At 31.5% G+C, this 23,503-nt stretch overlaps 1 protein-coding gene and 1 pseudogene across 1 annotated transcript; one reads left to right on the top strand and one right to left on the bottom strand.

The window, feature by feature from the left end:
* Positions 1-5,819: 5,819 nt before the first annotated feature.
* LOC102668557 (uncharacterized) lies at positions 5,820-6,299 on the bottom strand. The gene has a single exon (XM_006591564.1). It carries the CDS (start codon positions 6,297-6,299, stop codon positions 5,820-5,822), a length of 480 nt encoding a protein of 159 aa, XP_006591627.1.
* Positions 6,300-18,613: 12,314 nt separating this feature from the next.
* LOC100794613 (FACT complex subunit SSRP1-like) lies at positions 18,614-19,737 on the top strand (annotated as a pseudogene).
* Positions 19,738-23,503: the final 3,766 nt, after the last annotated feature.

The following is a 23,503-nucleotide window of genomic DNA, read 5'->3' as shown; positions in this document are numbered from 1 at the left end:
ATAATAAATATTTTGATTTTTATTTTTTAAATTTATAGATAAAAAATAAAAATAATAAATTTATAAATCAGGTATCTTTGTTCTTTCTATAAGAATGCTCGAATTTTTACAACCAAAATAATTATTGCACCTACAATTGCGTGTCAGGTTTTTATTTATTTATTTATTTAAACTTTTAATTTAATTCTAATACTTTAAAAATTAATCTTTTTATACTTGTCTTGAATTTCTACTAATAACAAAAGTCAAGAAAAAATAAAATAAAAAATAATACTTGTCTTTTTATTTATTTATTTTACATTTCAAGTTGTAACAGGAAAGATAAAATAAAATGACTTGAAATTAGGACTATTGATTAAGATGTGGAGTATTCGTATTTGTATATCAATTGATTTGCATATATAGCTGATGATTTATTATTTATTTAAAGACAAAAAAATTAAATCTGATTAGAGCCAACATTAGTTAAAAATACTTAATTACAAAATTATTTCAATGTTTTATCTAGTTTTAATTGAATTTCTCCTTTTATTATTGATCAGGATATATTTTTTAAATTTTTTAATTAGAATTCTTGTTAGTCCTTTTTTATGCTCTCTTTTTTATTTTTTAGAGTATTTGTGCTTTATTTGCTTTCACTTTTGTACTTTCCAGTGAAGGACTTAGGGAGGCCTATGATGGAGATATTGCATTTGCAAGTGCTTGGAAACTTTTGGTGGTGGGCATAATGACCCAATCAGTGTGGCTTTGGGAGGTATGCTCCCTTTTTACATCAATATTATGATGGTTGATGAAAGGTTCTCTGTTCCTCCTGGTAGTTGATTATGTTTCCATTTTTAGCACCCCAGATGAGCTGTCAATCATAAAATCAATGATTTTTAATGATATTTTTAATTTTTTTATGTGATTGCTTGTGATTCTTTTAAGTACTATCCAGACTTGCCAATAGCGACCTATAGCTGCATAGTAGTTTGTAACTTCCCCTTGCCGCTATATGCACTGCCATGGTGTTGCACTTCACTCTAGTGGCATTCTGCGTCACTATAGCATCCTTAATAATTATAATAGCTAGATCTTTAAAGTTAAATTTGATTGAAGAATAGCACTAAGAATACTACTTATTTGCAAATAAGTTTTAAGTCTCTGCAATCATTCATAATAATTCATCGAATCTTAATGTAATTTCCATCGTGTGATACTATGAATCAAGCAATGTAATTAGTCACGTGCAGATAAATACATTTCTAGATATATAAAATTACATTTTAAAAATATTATACTTGAGTTTTTTTATAGTAATTAATGAACAAAAATTAGATATAGTTATTAGATAATTTTTTATACTATTTTTTAATTAAAATTAAAACTTTACTTTGATAATTTATGGAATTTATCCTTATTAAATAACTTAATTCTTATACTGACCCAGTAGCAATGATGTATCAAATTAGAGTATATTTGAAAAAATATATATTAAATTAGAGTATAATAATTTGTTACAATATAGAAAGAGTGATTTGTCAAATCCCAAGACGCAAGAACACAGTGTTTTCATTTTAAAAGTAACTTTAAATTAATTTAAAAATTTTAATCTAACCATTCATACAAATTTAAACTTCCTTTACATAGATAGATATATTAGATAGATTCAAATGAGTTAATTATTTTTCACAAGTAATGATAATAATTTTATATCACTAGTTAACAACTCTAATTGATTCATGTCATACACAAGTAAATATTATTCATGAATATTTTAAATATATAAATATTTTTTAAATTTATAGTAGGAGTTATTTATAATTAATTTTTTAATTATTTATTGTAAAGTATAATATTTTTAATTATTAATTATTGTTGTCAATTATAGATATATAATTTATTAAAGTATATGGTAAAATATGGTTTTTAAAATACAATAAATGGGAGAAATAAAAAACATTTTAGTTAGGTAAGGTAATAATATTTAAATAATTGTTGAAAAATAATATTTCAATCAATCTAAGATAAGAGTTCTTAGTTACAATATAAATAAAACAAATCATGAAATAGTGACATTTTATAGGGAGTTAACTTTGAGTCAAAAATTGCCAACTGAAGTTTGCTTTACTTATGGGAGTTAACCTTGGGTTATAGTTCTGGTTACTGAATAACCACACTATTCTAGTTCTGCTTTAATAATGTCATTGACACGTAAGTTGGGTAGTTGCTCCTATTATGCCATTAAATAATGACATTGGAAAAAGAAGTGATTGGTTGAACTAACATATGTCAATTAAATTTAATTGAGACTTATGTAGCCATATCATATATGTAGCTTATCATTTTTGGAGAGCATCATTACCTGCCAAAATCAAACATGTTAACGAATTTGACTCAATTAAATAATTCTTATTTGACTCAATTAAATAACATGCTAACGAACATATATGTAGCTTTCAATTTGACAACAGAAATATTAATTAATTTATTTTATTCTTGGTTAGGGACTAAGCTAATTATTAATTATCATATATTTACTTGATGAGCTAATTCAAACAAGAATATAGGATTAATTAAAGGATGAATATGGTTAACTGATCATAGTTCACTAATTATCAAGCTTAAATTAACTATCCAGTCAAAAACTTTATACGTTGTATAAGATTAAGGTGTGAGAATAATATAATTAGTTGTTTCATGTGTCTCATGAGTGATACTTCATATTGTTTCATGTACGTAGAGAACTTTGAATTTTTCAAACATTTTTATAATATCTTTTATTTTATTTTTCTAACAAATAGTATTTGTTTTTAAAGCATTGAGAAACATAAGAAAAAGTTATTGAATAATTAATAAATATTAAAAAATTGAACTCAACAACTCAACCGTACGCGGAAACTTTTTTTTTCTTTTTTGAAAGCTGCAGAACATATTTTCTCAAAAGTGTAAAACTGTAAATAAAAAATATTAGGAAAGAAATGAGATTTCACTTTTGAGACAACCAAATTGTAGACTGAGTGTGCATTTATATAGGGCATGCATTTTCTTTGATCTAAGTTTTTTTATTTTTTATAGAGAAATCTAAGTTAAAACCTGTTATATGTTTGATTTTGACTATCGAATATGGTACATAACTCCAACCAAGTGAGATAAGCTACATATATGATAACAATTTAACTCATAAGTCTCAATTAAATTTGATTGGCATCAAAATTAAAAGTGGGTAATACACACTGGTTCTTTAAATAATTTCTATATTTTTCTTGGAGAGAAAAAAATTTGTATCAGCCAAATGATTTGTTAGAACATATTTTTCTACATATATGATAATGAATTTGACTCAATTAAATAATTCATTCCATATATGTTCATTTTTGACCGGGTTAGTGGGATAGTACCCCTATATTCAACTATCCCAAAACTTTCAAGATTATTCTTGTACTTTAATTTTGGTGCATCTTTGGTTAATTTTGGTGCATCTTTTAGAAGAATGACAATTTCTTATTACTTTGAGCATTGTTTGTAGTATTTAGAGGGAAAAGAGCTTGAGGAATTGAATTGGGAACAGATGAAGAGGAAAATGAAACAACACCTACAAAGTCAACCCCTCACATGTTTTGCAAAACTCTTACAGCCTCATATAACAGCACTCACGGGGGGTTCTCTGTCCCTCACAGAGTTGCTGAAGACTGTTCATATCTATTAACAGTGTAATTTTTTTTACACTAACTGTTTATATCTATTAAACTCTTGTTTTAATTGGTATTGATATGTATGTTCTTTCTATACTTTTTTACCAATCAATGTTATGTTGTTCTTTTATTAAAATTAATAGTGTATACTCTTTATTGATTATTAATATTAAGGAACCTTCTTGTCATAGTGACTGAAATACCAATTGGCATGAGAAATTCGTAGGGGAAACAAAAAAAAACTTGTAGGCTGGTAGCATTTACCGAAGTAACATCTTAAATATGTATGTTTTTTCTTGTATTATTTTATGCATGGAATTTTTAAATTATGACTTGTCATCAAATCCATAATTGTATTTTAATGTCTGATAATTTTAGTACGTACTAAGTTGGATATCAATTTTAGTACCTAGATATCAATTTTAATGTTTGATAATTTGTCACTTTTGATGTCCTTTCTAAGATGGTTATTACGAAATAACGGTCTTTGAAAGGTTTTCACTTTGGCATTCAAAGACGGTTACTATGAAATAACCGTCTTTGAAAGTCTATACTTTTGACATTTAAAGACGATTATTATGAAATAACCGTCTTTAAAAGTTTCTTCTTTTTGACAATTAAAGACGATTATTTCATAATAACCGTCTTTGAAAGTTTTCTGGTTTTCACATTCAAAGACGGTTATTACGAAATAACTGTCTTTAAATGTAAATGCTGACACAGCATACAAAGACGGTTATTAGCTAATAATCGTCTTTGAAAGATTCGTACATTCAAAGACGGTTATTATAATAACCGTCGTAAAAATCAATTTTGTTTTAATGACGTTTTAAACAACGACAAATGAAAACCGTCGTTAAATACACTTATTAATCGTCGTAAAAAAACCCTTTTTTTTAGTAGTGTGGCTTTAAGTAAGTTTTATATACGATCTGTGTTCTACCAATGGTGCATAATAACTCTATCAGACCAAGACACGAAAATTGATGATTACACCTTAACATTGTGTTAACATCATCATCATTTTTTAGTTGCATACATTGAAAGCGAAATTGATTACCTGTATCTGTGAAAAACTACCGGTAGTAAATTTCATCCACATATTGTTTCTCGCTTAGCTGAAGGATATTGTATATTCTGGTTTTTAGCGTTTCAAAATCACAAGCGTTGGGTACTCGAATGGGTACTAGAGAGGAAGTTTGAAAATAATCACCCCTATCGTTGTGAATGATCAATCCATTTGGAAAAATAAAACCTAATGTGGAGTTCACAATCGTTTGACTGCTTGTTTCTCCCAAAAATGTCATACTTTGTTCTACAAATTGGGTTGCAAGAAAATGTGTGATTTATTAAAGTGTTGCCTTGTATCATATATATAGATAGTTTTCAGTCACATTGCTTCAATTTTTTTACAAAAATATAGACGCGTGCACATGATTTCTGTGGAGTGTTGTCATCTACACCAATGTGGTGTCAAACTTTATGTTGCATCAGAATGTGTTGTCAAGTCTGACAATGTCGTGTCACGCTTTATCTGACTACACATGCATTTCACAATGTGTTGTCAATTCTAACAACGATGCATCATATTTATTAATTGTTTCATTTAATTTATTTATTAACGCAACAATTAAGTAATAATTAAGGATAAACGAATCGCAACAGTTTATATCACATAATAATTAAATTTAAATAAACAAGTGTCATTGTTCATAATTAACTATACAAAATAAATAAAAGATCCAAAATAAATAAATTCCCAAAAATTATAAACCGAAAATCTACAAAGGCAAAGTAAAACTTCAATGTCCGTCCATACGTCGCCTTCGCCTCGATTTGTGGGCTACAGTTGGCTGACCAGTGAAGCGTCTTGCGATGGCCACACAATCTTCAACAACAGTATAGGCTTCTGTTCCTTCGGTCAAAATCCTCAGGTTCAGTAGCTTTTCCAACCTATCAGCAATTGCTACAAAGTCATCCTAGCAATTGAAATAAAACAGACATAACAATTGTTAGCAATCAAATAATAAACAAAGCAAAAAACAAAAAAAAAATATTACCACTGCATGTCGAAGATCATGCTGCTCAGTGTCTGCCTCATTAGGTGCCGCTGCAGGCATTAGGTGCTGCTGCAGCCATTAGTTGCTAATACATATGTGGGTCAACAAATTTTATATGTTGCTGAACCGGCGGTGCTCTAGGAGGATCCCCTGGTTGTGCCGGACTCATGAATGGGTGCGAGATCATGTAAAACCAATCTAGGTAATCTGGAGAACAATGGCCCGACACTGCACATAATTGCCCAACAAGTGCAATATACTCACCAAACTGCATCCATCTATCATCAATTTCTGCAATGGACAACAAAGACACAACAGGGTGTGGTAGAATAGTCTGGATGTAGCCGAATTTTCGTACAACCCTCTTCGGTCGGTGAATGACTGTCAAGGGGGCCCATCTGAGATGGTCGAAAAACAATGAGATGACCTCAAATTCTCTAAATGAACGGTGGTCACCGTATGGAATCCAACACACCGCGTCAAGGGTCAGTCTATCTAGACGCCTCCGATACGTGGCCACAGGCAGTGCCTTGCCAGAGGTCCAACGACATGCATGCAGTCTCATCTTGTCGTAATCCTCGACAGGAACAGTAGAAGCAATGGACGAAAAATGCTCGTAAATCCAACACTACATATATTTTTCAAACATATTTATTAAAATACACGACAACGTATATTAATGAACTTCAACTTAAAAACTTTTTGTCACATCTTAACTAACATGTAACAGAGTGATATATCATGCAAGCTACCTCGTCGTGCTCTTCAACACATCATTTAAATTATCATACATGTACACAAGTGCAGCAGCGCCCCAAGCGTAACCCACACTCTGTTTCAGGTCACACAATGCATCCAAGAATACCACATGCATGTGTGTGACACTCTTGTTAGCAAAGAGTGTGCATCCAAATAGATGCAACAAATACGCTCGCCCTGATACAATCCACTCACATGCCTCAATCTTCAGCTCATACAAGTCACACAACCACGATAGTTGCACATAAGATCCATGACACTGAATGGTCTCAGCTCTAGCATCTATAGCACTAACCTCGAGTAACTCCACCAACATCTCGACAACATTGTCGACATGAAGTTGCTCGAAGCTGTGGAACACCTCTACAGTAGGCAAATGTAACAAAGACGCAATGTCATCCAAGGTGATAGTCACCTTTCTAACGGACAAATGGAAACTGCTTGTTACCTTATGCCAGTATTCCACAAAAGCAGACATTAGTCCATGATCGCATGTATCTAGGGAATAAGCGATCAAAGGACTCAGTCCACTGGCCACCACATGGCCTTCAATCTCTGGGGCAGGCCTCCCAAACTTAGTCATCTTCCTTCCATGGGAAGATAACTTCAACTCTGGACATTCCTGTAAACAATATTACGAATGATGTAAACAAATAATTAACTAGTCAACTACGTTCTTTATGTTTTTTAAAAATTACATACCTCTCCATTCCACACTCTCAAAGCAATGTGATTTCAAAATCACTGAGAACTGATGTGTCATGGGATCCACCTAGAAAACCCACAACATCAGCAACACCTTCTTCAACATGTGCTTCTAGCTGGTCATCGACCAATTCCTCCTCGGCCATAGGAGGGTCCACGAGAACAACTTGTTGTTGTCTCTGTCTACAGGCTGATGCAATAGGTCTTCGCCACTGGGGGACATCATCGTCACTCTCGTCTCTCCTCCCTAACACTTTTCCTATTGCGTGCCCTAAAGCCCGACCAAGACCTCTAGTGCTAACCATTATTTGCATAATAATTATCCTATTTTTTATATTCAATGGCCCATAAACATAATAATTAACCTATTTTTTTGTTTGATAATCTAATATTAGTCTTAATTTCAAAAAAAATAATCCAATCTTACTAGATTAAGCTTACTCTTAATTTGAGCAATCCAATCTAATCTCACTCTTAATATGAGAAGTCTAATTTAATTTTAGTAATCTAATCAGACTCTTCATATGGGATATCTAATCTAATCTTACTAATCTAATCAAATTTAATGTTATATTACCAAACATAATTAAATAAAAAACTATGCAAATAATATAGATAACTTAGACTGCAGAAAAATAATCAACAACACTAACAAAATGAGTGAATACATAATAAATTTTCAATAACGATTAAATTTCAGAACCAAATGAGTGAATACATAATAAATTTTCAGTAACGATTAAATTTCAGAACTAAATGACTAAATACATAATAAATTTTCAATAACGATTAAATTTCAAAACCGAATGACTAAATACATAATCAATTTTCAATAACGATTAAATTTCAGAATTTATTATGATACAATAAAAAATAATTACACTATCAATCATATAAAAAATTATTACATTTTAGAAATCATTTTTTTTTTAAAAAAAACCCATATGGATCACTGATCCGTATGGTTCATTAATTTTTTTAAAAAAAACCATACGGATACAAAATATTTTTTAAAAAAATATGTATCAGTGACCCGTATGGTCCAAAACAAAAATTAAAAAAAAAATCATACGGATCACTGATCCGTATGGTTCATAAGGATTATGAATCCGTATGAATCACACGGATCACTAATCCGTATGGCACAAAAAGCTTGAATAATCAATTTAAGCATTTTAAACATTTTTTTTAAAAAAATCCATACAGATTAGTGATCTGTATGGCACAAAACTTCAGAAAACAAACATTTATAAAAAAATTTAAGAAAAAATCCATACGGATTAGTGATTCGTATGATTCATATGGATTCACAATTCGTATGAACCATATAGATCATTGATCCGTATGGCACAAAACTTCAAAAAAAAATTTAAAAAAAAAATTGTATAAAAAACAATACGGATAAGTGATCCGTATGGCACACAAAATTTTAGAAAATAATTATTTTAAAAAAATTTCCGTAAGGTACTTAAAAAAAGTTATACTTAAAAAAAATCTAATTAACTTAAAAAAAATCCATACGGATCATTGATCCGTATTCATACAGATCAGTAATCTGTATGACCCATACGGATCAGTGATCCTTATGGGTTTTCCTCTGCAACAAAAACACAAATTTTCGGAAAAGCTTCACAGAAAATTCAAAACCAACAGCAACAACCATCCAAAAATAGTTACAAACAACAATTCAATCATGCAACAACATCGCAATACCAACAAACCAACAAAAACAATTAATAGCTTCAAAGGGAACGCACAACTTACCTGAAAGACGGAACAACCACCACCACCAACGAACAACAACCACCACGAACGGAAGACAAAGCAGAAGATCACGAAGAAGACGAACCACAACCACCACACACGAACGGACGTAGCGAAGAAGATGAAGAACAACAAGAAGACGAGGAACAAGAAGAAGTTGAAGAAGTAGAAGAAGAGGAAAAGAAGCGCGCCGTAGGAACGTATGAAGCAAATGTACGGACGTCTAAATTTTGGAATTTATATAAGTAGGGTTAAGGGCATTTTCGACTTTTCGCCCTCGATGCTGGGTGTTTCAACAAAAATGTTGGGTGCACGAAGTAACTCCCTTAAGCTTTTATATGACAGAGGCCTGAGAGGGTCTATCCATGACTGGTGTTAAAACTTCTTGTCCTGAAGCATAAATTTATTGCATCTTTGATATCTTTCTATGCATTTGACTCACTTCACCTTTTTAGTCTCATTTGATGATATCTGATTTCAAGATCCATGACTTAGCTGATTGTGATTTGTGAGGAAACTTGGTGATTTGACTAAATAAGCCATTGAGATTTGTTACTTCATTGCTTGAACTTGTTGTGCATCCTTGCTTCAATTTGTTATTTTTTTTATTAGGGATTTGGTTCGCTAAAGTGCACGGATATTTATTGATTGAAAAATCAGTGGTTGAAGTTATAATTAATTTTACAGTTTGTCACATATGTATTTAATTTTAGGGTAAAATGTCTTTTAAGTTCCTTAAGATTTGGTTAAATTTTATTTTAGCTCCTATATTTTTTAAAGATTTAAATGTATTTTTGATCTCTAATAAATACTCGATTTTTATATTTGTTTCCTAATAATTTTTTGCTTTGCGTTGAGTCCCTAATAAAATAGTATTTTATTTTTATCCTTGATATTTTATTTCAACCTTTGGTAAATTAGAAAATTTTGTGTTTGCTTCATAATAAATGAATAAATTTTGTTTTAGTCTGTATAAATAACAAATGAGAAATATTTATCATGGAGCAAATATAAAATTTGCTAATTTATTAGGGACTAAAAATAAGTGTCAAGGATAAAAAATAAAATTATAATTTTATTAGAGACTCATCACAAAACAAAAATTTATTTGAGAACAAATATAAAATCGAATATTTATTAGGGATTAAAAACATATTTAAGTATTTAAAAAATGATAGTTTTGGTAATTGTATTATCTAAAATAGTGAAATTTTGTTCCTAGCTAACTCAATGTAGAATAAGGTCAGTGACAAAATCCACTCCATTTTGAAAATATGAGAACCAAAACTATTATTTTCAAAATATACCAACTAAAATCAAGTTTGACCAAATTTGAGAGAACTAAAACACATTTTACCCTTAACTTTATCACAAATTTTAATTGTTGGTTAATTAATCAACCATTCACTACTAAAAAAATGAGTTTTAACATCGCCCTATTAACATCGGTTATTTGAAAACCGATGTTGTTAAACACTTACTACATCGGTTTTCAAATAATAGATGTTAAAATTGAATTTAGTGTGATTTTAACATCGCCCTATTTAATTATTATTTAATTATTATATTTGAAAAAAAATGATATTTTTATTATTTTTAAACAAATTTTTCAAAACAAAAATAAAAATATTTTCATGAGACACGAAAATTATGTTTTAAGTCTTTAAATATAGAGTTAATTATAATTCACATGTAATTTATTTTTATTATATTTGTCATTTTTTTATTATTTTAACCTCATTTTTTAATTATGTGAATTTTTTGTTAATAAGTTTAATAAAAAAATTATTTAGGAAAGAAGAAACAAAGAAAAAGAATTATATTTAAATAGTGATGAATTTTTTTTTGTCAAAAGTTATTTTAATACTCAATTAAATATATTTTTTTGGGTTTACTTAATAAAACTTTAAATTTTAATTCACGAACTAAGTTTGAGAACAGGCATAGCATATTAGGTCGTAACCACGACACACTCAAATTTAGTATGATTATCATCGAGTTTTTATTATAAAAAAGTCATCCTTAATAATATTTAATATTGTAATAAAACTTAAATTTAAAATCACTAGTTAAATTAAAACAATCTTATCAATTGATTTATATACTTAGTAGCAAACAAAAATTGTTACAATTTTTTTATAATATCAATTAATTGAAAAATATTTTGATATAATTTTTAATATAATTATTACAGAAATTTACGATACTATAACTTACAGTAAAAAAAGTCATAGAATGTATGCATACATTATTTATTTGATTAAAACATATTTTTCGTTCATCTATTTTTTAAAATTCATGATTTTAGTTTTTTTTATTATTTAATTAAAATATTTTATCTTTTATTTTTAAAAATTCATAATTTTAACTCTTTTATTCTTTAATTGAGATATTTCATTTTTTATTTTAATAAAAAATTTTAATTTTTATTTTTATTTTTTCGAAGTAAAAGACGAACTATCTTAATTAAATGAAATGATCAATGATTAAAATTACAAATTTTTAAAAAATAAAATATCTTAATTAAAAAATAAAAATTAAATTATGGATTTATAAAAATAAGAAGAGTGTATCTTTATAAAAATTAAATTATGCCAAATGCATTTTTTAAGCTTCATGTATCTTTATTTGCAAAACGTGATACATTTTGTCTAGGGCCCACTTTTTTAAGTTGGTTGGTTAAAATAATATTATATTTCCTATCAAAACTAAAAGTGCATTAGATTTATATTGTGAAGCGTCAGAGGTATGTAAGGTAGCATTTCCATTTTACATTTTAGCAAATGAATAAATAATATTATATGCATTTTTACCAAATGAGAAGCGTACTGGACGAGCATTTGTCTTTAACGTCATATAAACCCTAAACCCCCTTTCGACGAGTGAAGTGTTGATCATTCTTGCAATTGTTGGCACCAATTTCTGCGTTTTCTCAAGGTAAGCCCTAAACCTAAACCTATCATAGTTCATTTTATTGCTTTTCCATTTTCTTGCTTTTCAAAAGAAAATGTGTTATTCTTTTTTGTTGGTCACTTGATGAATTGCTGAAATGCTGTGTTTTTTTATCTTAATCAATGCTGAAATGTTGATAATGTGTTATTCTTTTTTGTTGATCTTATTCATGGGTTTGTCTAGTGGGTGAATGGCTTCATGTCCCTTTACGGGGGTCCATGCCTTTTGTGTTTTAGTCATATAGGGAAAATGCTGTTGAAAAACTAATCTATTTCCCTAGATTTAATCCCCGTTGATGCCACATGTGCAGATTTATCACAAGAATTTGTACGAATCAAACATGTTATAATTCTATTGGAATTTTTTTTTAACTTCTCCATCCTCTTCAATGGTTATGCCTTCTTTCTTCTGTTAAGTTTGATTTTATCTGTTTTCGTATGTATAAATAGTATACTGTTTTTACTGCATGACATATTTTATAATAAAAAAAATTCCAAAATAGAGGCCTGAGTTACGTATGGCTGTATATCATTTATTTATTGATATATGTTAATTATTAGAATGTTAATTTGGTTAAAATCAATTTTCTTTTCTTTCTTTGTTGACCAATCGATTCATCTTATATCTCATGTATTGTTGTATATAAAACCTAGAGCATCTGAAATATCATTGGTTCTTAGCAATTAGCATCAAAGCCGTCAATGTTGAGAGTTTTACTTTCACTTCTTTTTTCCTTCTTTATCCTTTTCCTTTCCTTTAAGATTCCATTTTGTATTAATCACGCATAATTTCCTTGTGGTCTTTGTGTCTTTGTTTCACAATCTTTTCAAACTTACGGGATTGCCAATTATTACATACGAGTGAATCTCACTCTCGACATTCCTGTCCACTATTTGCGCAAACATGACATGGCCCTTATGTTAGTTCAGGTAAAAAATCATTTCAGATAGGTTCCCAAGTTTTAGGTGACACAGACTAGTGGGAATGACTACCGAGTCATTAAATTCTATTTCTATTCAATGGTGCTTACTGTCCGTCGATTTGTCCGTCAATTGAATGGTTCCCAAATTATTTTCTAATAAATGCATATTTTTCTTTCCCCTGTTTCGGAAAATACTAGCTGCTCATTGCTATCCATAATCCATGGGCTACATGCATGCATCATAGTCTGCTACAAATTGCCCATTAATTTTAACTCCCATATGACATGAATCACATGAAGTTATGGGTTCTTCAAATGAAGATACTCTGCTTTTTGAAAGAAATCCTTGATTGGTAATGATATAAAACTTTGAACTGAGGCATTAAAACCATCTATGCATAAAGCTCTACATTGTCTATGTTTTCAAATGTAAGTGGGTTGACAGTAATATCGGTGTGCGGACAGATGATGTGGGATTTACGTTGGTGGATCTTAACAAACTCGCTTACCAGAATGATCCTTTCATTATGGCAGAACAAGCAAAACAAGTATTTTATGTCGAAGACCCTTGTGATCAAAGGTGGTCAGTGGTTTTACATGGGAAAACAATAGGTGTCAATGTTGAAGATGATTATTCATACATTGATACTTATGTTAGTCCTTTGTCCACACAACTGTCACCTAATGTCGTCGGAGAAGAAACTGGCGACGTTCATGCTAATTGTAATGATCACGATTCACGATGAAGGAGAATTAATTAACATCGTCTAATGTAATTTTTTTTTATTTTGTACTTAATTTCAATTCATTTAATTACATTCATACGCATTTATTTTTTATAACATATTGAATTAATGTTTTTTTTGTTTACAACCAAATGGCTACACAGCCAAACTCTCCTCCGCCTCCTCCTCCTTCTACTGGTGTAGCATCGTATTCATCTTCACCACCATTGAAGCGGACTAGAAAGGCCTCACGCCTAAGATCATTGGCGACTAGACCAGTTGGGGCAGAGAGACCCCTTGTCCATGTGGATCCTGTTACTGGCAAAGCAGACGGTCCCCACAACAAGAAATTTAGAACATATTTAGGGATCGTTGCTCGTGATAAGGTGGATGTCACATACGAAAATTGGAAGCATGTCCCTATTACTCAGAAGGATTTGATCTGGGAGGATATTCAGGTATCATGTATTATTTCATGTTCCATATTGTTTGTTAGCCAAATATTTGAATTTAGTATTAATAAAACCTAATTTACTCTTTGTTAGGCTGAATTTGATATCCCTAAAGCATCTGATTTAAGGACAAAAAAGAAAATACTTCAGACTGTGGGGGAGCGGTGGAGACATTTTAAGTCTGATTTGACGTCGAAATGGGCACTTGCAGTTGACAAGGATAGTGTTGATGATACTGTATGCAAAATGTACGACATTAGCAAGGAGAAATGGGCCCAATTTAGTCAGAGCCGTAGAGACCCTTCATGGGAGGTAACTAATTTGTGATTTTCATTTTTTTAACTTTAAATGAACTTATTATAATACATTGTAATCATGAGTTTCATTAATGTTTCATTTTTACAGAATGTGCGAAAAAAAGCACAAGCCGTCCAAAAACAAAACACCGCCCCTCACGTGATGTCTCGTGGTGGTTATGAATATTTAGAAAAAAGTTGATGGATGAGAAGAGAAAGAAAAAACTAGAGGAAGCTACTCAATCCGGAAGCACTGACACCGTCATTGATCCTTCATCTCCCATCAAACGACACGTGAAGTGGAAGCTAGCCCGGACCAAGAAAACTGGTGACATGACATCTGAAGCAGCAAAGGAAATTTGTGACAAGATTGTAAGTCACTTTCAATTCATAATTGTAATTATTTTTTTTATTGTGTGATCAAGTATAAAATAAATTTGTTCTTCACAGGATGCGCTTGAGGAGCAGGCCTCACAGGGTTCCTTTGTTACCTATGGACGTCATGATATACTGACTGCTGCCATTGGGCGACCAGAACACCCTGGTCGTGTGCGTGCTGTAGGAGCCGGTATAACCATCAACCAATACTTTGGATCAGCTTCAAGGACCTCCTCCATTGCTCCCGAATACCTGCAACAGTTGACGCAACAAATCAAGGACCAACTGGAGGATTCAATCACAGAAAAAGTCACTTGACGGCGCTGCCTCCTGAACCTAATGTTGGTCCTTCAGCTACTCGTGTCAACACAAAGGAGAGTTGTGTTGATCCCTCAGGGAACGATCCAGACACCGGTGACTCATACAAATGCGGGTTGTATATTGAAGAATATCCTTCTCGCCTGGTTGCCCTAGGAAGAGTTTATGAGGGATCCACAACCATTCACAACATTCCTTACTTGGCCGACACATCTTGTCAAGCGTTTATCAGAACAGGTATTTTAGTGTCATTAAATGCTTATTTTTCCAATTAAAATGTTTACTGTGATTAAATTATGTCAATTCATTATGTTGGATAAACAAGGAGTTGTGGGACCCACGAAACCTGCAGATAGGCCGGATGATGAGGTCGATGATCCCCTATATCTAATGACATTGACCATCCCACAGCTTTTTTTGAAGCCATTGCAGGTTATGTGGGATGCTACCTTGTTTGACCTGTTTAATGAAAACTTCCCCTTGTACATAAAGCTTGAAGATCGGTCTGAAATTGCACACGATGGTCAATGTCTCAGCATATCTGTTATACAGTTGTGGATTCTGTAAGTCAATTTAGATTATTGTTAATTACCTAATTTATTGTTTTACCTTCATGCATAATTTACTTTGTGTTAACAACAATAGGCATATGAATGAGACAAGTATGCGAGCCGAAAATATTGATGTGTATGGATTCCTCGAGCCACAGTCTATCCAGAGATCTGGCCAATCACAATTTGAATCAGAAAATTACATTAAGAACTGGATGCAAAATTCAAAACGGGATGTGTACCTAGGAGCCTACCTGAATGGGTAACTTAAACTCAACAAATGAATTTAAATAATGTATACTAGTATAATAACCTATATTGGTCTCCACTGCAGTGCACATTGGCAAATGGTCGTCATTTTGCCTAAGGAAAATGTTGTCATTTGGTTTTGTTCGTTGCATAATAAGCCAGACAACTACCTCAAAGGCATAATTAATAGGTCATTGTTGTTTTTCAATACATTTGCAATAGCATTAGTCAGGTAAATCAAAATTTTAAATGTACAATAAGAATCTATGTTTGTATTCAATAGTGCTTTGAAAGGACTTGACGATACTCAACAAAGTAAATCCAAGCCTCCTGCTAGGTGGATTGTTGTTAAAGTAAGTTATTTAAACAATATGTTTTTACTTATATTTTAGTACTGTGTAGACTAATTTGTACTGAACGTTGCATATCTAAATTTCATAATGTATTTAGTGTAATAGACAAAAAGGAAGCACTGAGTGTGAGTATTACGTCATGCACTGGATGTCAACTATAATCTTAGGAAATTTCCAGAATAATTGGAAAATGGTAATTTTTAATTCACCAAATTTCATATTGTTATGATTGCTAATATATTATTAACTTATGTTTTATTATATCATGCAGTATTTCATTGATCCTAGACCATTGGAACCAGAAAGATTGAAGGCGCTTCACAACCAGTGGGCAAAGTACAATTTGAAAGTGAAAAATGAAACTTAGGATGTTTAGACAATTTTGTAATTGTAGTTTATATTTACTTACTTAATTTACAATTCATGTCTCAACATTAAATATGTTTTAAATTCATAGTAATTAGTAAATTTCTCATTGAATTTTCTGGTAAAAACTGTTTCAAAACGGAATGAAAATTATATGTTGTGTGGTCTGATTTTAAAATTTGCAGGTTATTTTTGGGATTTATTGATAAAACAGACATCATGTTAAAAAAAATATTCTAAAACGACATCGGTTTTTAAAAAAACTGATGTGAAATGCTACTTACAACATCGGTTTTTTTAAAAACTGATGTTAAATGTCACTTACCTCAACATTTTTTAACATCGGTTTTTTAAAAAACTGATGTTGTAAGTGACATTTAACATCGGTTTTTAAAAAAATTGATGTTGTAAGTAACATTTCACATCAGTTTTTTTTAAAAACCAATGTTCAATGTCACATTTAACATCGGTTTTTTAAAAAACTGATGTTAAATGTCACTTACAACATCGGTTTTTAAAAAAACCGATGTTGATTTATAAATTTATAACTTTTTTTTAATAATTTGTATCATATAACATCGCTTATTTAAATAACCGATGTTAAATATCACTTACAACATCAACTTTTTAAAAAACCAATATAAAATGTTACTTACAACATCAGTTTTTTAAAAACCGATGTCACATGTCACATTTAACATCGGTTATTTAAAAAACCGATGTTAAATGTCACTTACAACATCAGTTTTTATAAAAACCGATGTTAATATATAGATTTATAACCTTTTTTTTTTCATAATTCTTATCATATAACATCGCTTATTTAAATAACCGATGTTGTATTTATTAGTTAACATCTGTTTTGAAAAACCGATGTTAACGATACTACTTTCCACATCGGTACTTTCAACATCAATTAATAACCGATGTTGAAAATCTTAAATAACCGATGTTGAAACCTTATTTTCTAGTAGTTATAAGTTGCAGCTACATTTTATTCTCTAAAGTACACTTCCTCACTGTAGAAGAACCAAATCCATTTATTAGTAGCTCTTCCTTGTATTATTCATAATCAAAATTTGGGCATGGATGTGATTGACAAAAGTGATATTTACTGAAGGAATATATCTTTTAATAAGTATGAAGCATATTCAACATACCCCCGAACTTATGATTTACTCCATGCATTGACTGTGTTTTCTGACATTAAAACAAGAGGGTGCAATCAAGAGGATCTATTGATTGAGATGCACCGTTTGCTTAGGCCTACATGTTTCATCATTGTAAGAGATAAACAACATGTGATTGATTTTGTCAGGAAGTACCTAACAACAATGCACTGGGACATAGTTGCAATTGCTGATGCTAGTGCTGACTCTGACCAAGATGGCAATGAAGTTATTGTTGGTGGGAAGCTTTGGCTTGTGCTTGATATGTAAATGTTAGTCATTAATTGTTAATTTTTTGTTAGTGGGGAATCGAACCCGCCACCTTTCCCTCCCTCCTTTTTTCTTTTACCATCAAACTAATCTTATAACTCTTCCATTTTGCTTAAACGGTTAATAATTGATTCATGCCATTATATAACCCCTGAGATATTGCTCTTCAATTCAAAGGCTGTTTGGGAAATAAAAAATAGCATCTTGCACATTTTAGATGATTGAGTGATGCATGAATTTGTTAACTGTTGGTCATGCATATCACATGATGCATTATCTGATGTATTTCATTTTCACTTCAATAAACAGGGGCTTATTCATGAATGTTCACCACAATATTATGTGGCTTGTTTGGTGCCAAAGTGACTAAGCCTAGAAAATTGAGAAGTCGTCAAGATGGTTATGCAGTGAAATCATCTTTGGAGGCTGAAGATGGAATTTTGTATCCCCTTGAGAAGAACTTCTTCTTTCTTCCTAAACCTCCCACTCTTATTCTTCACAAATCTGATTGTTCTTTCAGATAACTATATCTCAATTACTGGTTGATATAGTATATGATATTTACACCGTGGAGATTTTAATTGTTTTTTTTCCTTTCTTATCAGATTGACTATGTGGAATTTGAGTGGCATGCTGGTGGTGGTTCCAATATGCATTATTTTGACCTTCTCTTCAGACTAAAATCTGAACAAGAACATCTCTTTCGTAATATTCAGAGAAATGAGTACCACAATTTGTATGAATTTATCAGGTAAATGTTGGTCCATTGCCAAATTTTACATACAACTAATTTTTATAGTTATATAAACAATTTTTTTTGGTTTGCTCATGCAGTTCAAAGGGCTTGAAAATTACAAACTTAGGAGATGCCCAACCTACTGTTGGTATAAAGAAGGTTCTTGAGAATGACGATGATGATGCTGTTGATACACATCTTAAGCACATAAAAATGAAGCTTGCGGAGATGAAAGTGACAAGGAGGTGATCAAACAAATATTTGATATATTTTTCATCCTTATCTTTTAGTTCATAATAGCATTTTGTAAATTTGTGTTCTAGTTTTATAAATCAAGCAGACAACATTTATTCATGTTGATCAACAATCTAAAAAAAGTTGGGTTTGGGCATGAAAAAAATAAGGGAACTCGGAGCTTCCTTTTCAGTTTTTGCAATTATTGAACTTACATCCATAGGCATGCAGTTGACCTTTATCCTATTTAAAGTGTATCCATTTTAGTTTCTTGTGTTTCTGTTTTGCTTTCTATTGTGTTTGTGTGCATTTGTTCTGTGCTTCTGTGTTTTTGTGTGTATATAATGTCTGTAAGATTTCCATAGGCATACAGTTGACCTTTCTCCTATTTTAAGTGTGTGTATATATATATATATATATATATATTCCGGCTGTTAAACAATGGTAAATGTCTGCAAGATTTCGATTCTGTTGCTGACAAGGATGATGAAGGTTCTCCTACTGATGATTATGGGGCAGGCGATTCTGATGGCAGTGATGATGAGAAAGAGGCAAGTGATTTTTGTTTGCCTTTGTTATCTTTGTGATAGTTCTCTACTCTTTAAATCTATGGTGATTCTGACACCTTAATGGTGACCAATTTTTAGAAGTCTGCCAAAAAGGAATCAAAGAAGGAATTGCCTTCTAAGACATCTACTTCTAAAAAGAAATCAAAGATGATGAAGATGGACAGAAGAAAAAACAGAAGAAGAAAAAGGACCCAAATGCACCCAAGAGGGCAATGTCTGGTTTCATGTTCTTTAATATATTGGAAAGAGAGGTGTGTTCTATTTTGTCATATTGGCTATATGGTTTTGGATTTGGGTGTCTAAGTTGTGGGTGGGAGTATTTATCAGTTGTCACCTCAATTCTGCATAGCTGCCTAGCCTCAGAGTTTGGGGCTACAATTACAATGGCAATTTAAGTGGATTTGTATACTTAATTAGCTGTACTAGATATTTTGGGGGAGAAAAACAAAGTTTCTCATTTTGGGTACGGTAAAGAAAAATGTCTTCACAAAGCTAGGTAATAGATAATAATGAGATCATCCAGCAAAATCTGTAGCCAAATATGTCTGGACACTGGACACATTCTCCAAACTCAATGTGTCTGGACACTGGACACATTAATGCAGGTGAGCTTAAATAGGTACTATTCCAATGTGTCTGGACACTTGACACATTCTCCAAACTCAATGTAGCCAAATATGACCTTTAGCACAATTTTCAACAACTATTGATTGTAAAAAATAAAAAATCTACCTAAAGTCAAGTAGGGGTTTTTGTAAGTTGAGTTCTGCTTAATATTTTATGTTTTTTTCCTTTTTTTTTTGGCAGAATCTAAAGAAGACTAATCATGGAGTTTCATTTACGAATGCGGGAAGAGTACTTGGAGAGAAATGGAAAAAGTTGTCACGTATGGCTGGTTGCCAATTGTTCCATTTCATGCAGTTCCACCGAGTGTCATTTATGATATGAGGTTATTTATTATGTTTAGGGATTAAATAACTAACTATAAATTTAATATTAATAATAATAATATGTTAATTTAAATTTAAATAAAAGCTTAACAATATAATAACAGTGATAATAATAGTAATTATTGTTACTATTATTTTTTTTACAAAAAATAACATGGATTGGTCTAAAATCAATGTAGAAAGTGTCTCTACATTGATTTTGGTCAAAATGTATGTTATAAAGGCACATTCAACATCGGTTTTGGTCAAAATTGATATTGGTTTTGCCAAAAACCGATGTTGTATATGACTTTCAACATTGATTTTTTAGAATCGATGTAGAAAATGCTTCAAAATACACAATTTTGATTATATTTTTACATGTGTTTCAGCCATAATCGATGTAGATAATGATTTTCTCCATCGGTTTTAAAAATAATGTTGAAAATGTCTATTTTCAATAACAGTCGTTTCAATATTGATTCTAGAACTGATATTAAAACTCCTTCAAAAATGATGTTAAAACCCTTTTATGTAGTAATGTAGCATAGAACACAGTCAAAATTTTCTTGATTAATTCCACTTGAGCATTTGAAGCTGCCGCAAGATATCATCCACAAAGGCTAAATAGGCGAGCTTGGGACCACCTCTACTCAAAGTTATAGGATTCCAAAGATTTTCATCAAGTGCCACATTGATCATATGAAATAATCTCTCAATGCAAAGCACAAAAAGTAAAGGAGAGATTGGATCACCTTGACGAACCCTTCTAGAGCTAGGGTTGAAATTGTTCAAGAGCTTCACCATTTCAAAGAACTTACATTCTCGAGGAAGAAATACAATGATGTACCAAATTGACAAGAGTCAGGGGAGACAATATCACAAAGAGTATATCAACAATGAAGGCCTGATTTAGCCTATATATCATAGGCTTTCTCCAAATCATTTTTGATTGCCATCCACTTTTTCCCTTGTTTCTTATTTTTCATGGAGTGGATTACTTCTTGAGCAATGATGACATTATCTCCATTATTTCTATTAGGGATAAAGCTGCTTTGGCAAGGGTTTACTAACTCCTCCATAACCAAGGTGTTTATGATAGAATTTATTAGTTTGGGTATAGAGCAAAAATACTCATTTTTGGCAAAACTCTACTTTAACCTTTTTGAGTAAAAATTTTAAAAGTGAAGCACACCACATTTGGTGTTGGATATCAAGGTCATTCAATGTGTCAAATTTGTTCATTAACTAAATCCTACACAAGAATCCAATGGACCATGCTCTAAGCTTCTTCTACAAGTTTAATTTAAATTCCAAAAGCTCACAAAGCTTGGTCATTCTTCCTCTCTTTAATGAGCTGGTCACGAGGGAAGGAGACACCATTTTCGTTCTTCTTCCAAGCTTTTTCAAGTGTTCTTGAATCCTTCTTCCACCAAGATTAGATAAATGACCTCCATTTTCTATTCTAAGCTTGATTTTCACTTCATTTTCTTGCTTTATTCTCACTTCTAGTTTCAAAATCATATTTTTACACTCTTGAAGGTTGGAAACTTGAATCTAAACTCTCTCATTCTTCTTTCTAAATTTTGTGGAGCATCATCAATGTAAAGGGGATCTCTGCAACTCTTGAACCCTATAATTGTTGTTAAACTTCTTTGAATATGTTGTTGTCTTGAAAATTTTGTATTGCTATCCTATTCTGGATCTGTATGCTAAATTGTGTTTCTTTATATTTTGATGCCAAAAATTAGTTCTTTGGGTATTAAAACCTAGGGTTAAACTTAAGGTGCGTCTAAAATGGAATTTCCTAGAGAAAGTTATGACTAACACAGGTTAAAGAGATTTTTAGGTTTAGGAAGCCATAATTTTAGCATGAAATTGAACTGGTTCATGCTGCTGCATGGACTGTTTTTCTTGAGTTTTTAGCCTTAAAAATGAGTTTGTTAGGTATGAAAATGTAGGGTAACACCTAAGGTTTAGGAAAATCCAATTTTCAGAGCACCTAGAATATCCGAATAAAGTTTAGGAACAAAATTTGGTGAACATGGATAGGAGGGGAAGTTCTAGTATTAGATTATTTAATCCAATGATTTTAAGCTCAGAAATGAATTTATAACATGGAAGAACCTTAGGGAAGTGGTAAGGAGTGTTAAAATTAATATCTGGAAAAATTACCGAACAAAAGATTTAGACGAATAAAATTGCTAGAATTGAATGCTTTGTATTTTGCATTTCTGAATAACATAATTAAGCATGCTAGACCTTTTATAGAAAATAGTGGTTGTTTTGAATATGAATAAGACCATGATAGTGTGAACTCCGATGCTATTTATTTGTGGCGTGTGAATTTTGTTCTTCTTTGGAACCCTAGGATAGCCACTAAATATGAATAAGACCGTTTGAGTGTGAACTCTGGAAAATTCTATTTGTGATGTGTGAAATTTATATTTTCAAATATATATTGATTATCATTTTTGTACGTGCTTTGGGTTGAGTTCGGGGGTGTTTGACCCTCGAAAAATTGTTTGTTACAGATGTTGGCTAGTTGTATTTTTAGCCGTTATGTTGTCCATGAATCAACATATTACATGTTCTTTGTGTTACTTGAGAGATTGAGATTGGTTTCCTGAGGATAGTATGTATACTTGATCCTCGTTTCTATTTCTTGTTGTGTGAATGTTTGAATATGTTTATCATACGTGGCTTGAGGGCTACGCGCACGACGCGGAAGCAAGAGCGAGAGGACCAAAGGAAGAGTAAGGAACTGAAGGTTCTATGCCATCTATGAATGGTGAGGTTGCATTAATAAAGTGGATGATGGACATAGATACATTGGAGTGTAGTGGGCAGAGAGGTTCACATGACCTAGAGGAATTAGTGAGTGGTGACTATCTGGCATTTGGTTCACTCATTTGGCATAAGGAGCTCACATGCCTTACTTTGCTATTCCTGGCTGGCTTTCAGACTATGTTTTTTGAGTTGGGAGCTGGGGATTGATGTACATTGTATCTGTATGTGGTGACCACTCCTGACTATTATCCACATAAAAGTATAAGACCATCATGACTTGGG

This window comes from Glycine max, chromosome 11 (genome assembly GCF_000004515.6).
Source record: "Glycine max cultivar Williams 82 chromosome 11, Glycine_max_v4.0, whole genome shotgun sequence".
Lineage (NCBI taxonomy): Eukaryota > Viridiplantae > Streptophyta > Magnoliopsida > Fabales > Fabaceae > Glycine > Glycine max.
The sequence above is the reverse complement of the archived record's forward strand: the minus strand, read 5'-3'. Positions and strand labels throughout refer to the sequence as shown.

Coding starts and splice junctions, on each gene's coding strand:
- LOC102668557 (XM_006591564.1), bottom strand. CDS start 6,299: ATGAGACTGCATGCATGTCGTTGGACCTCTGGCAAGGCACTGCCTGTG.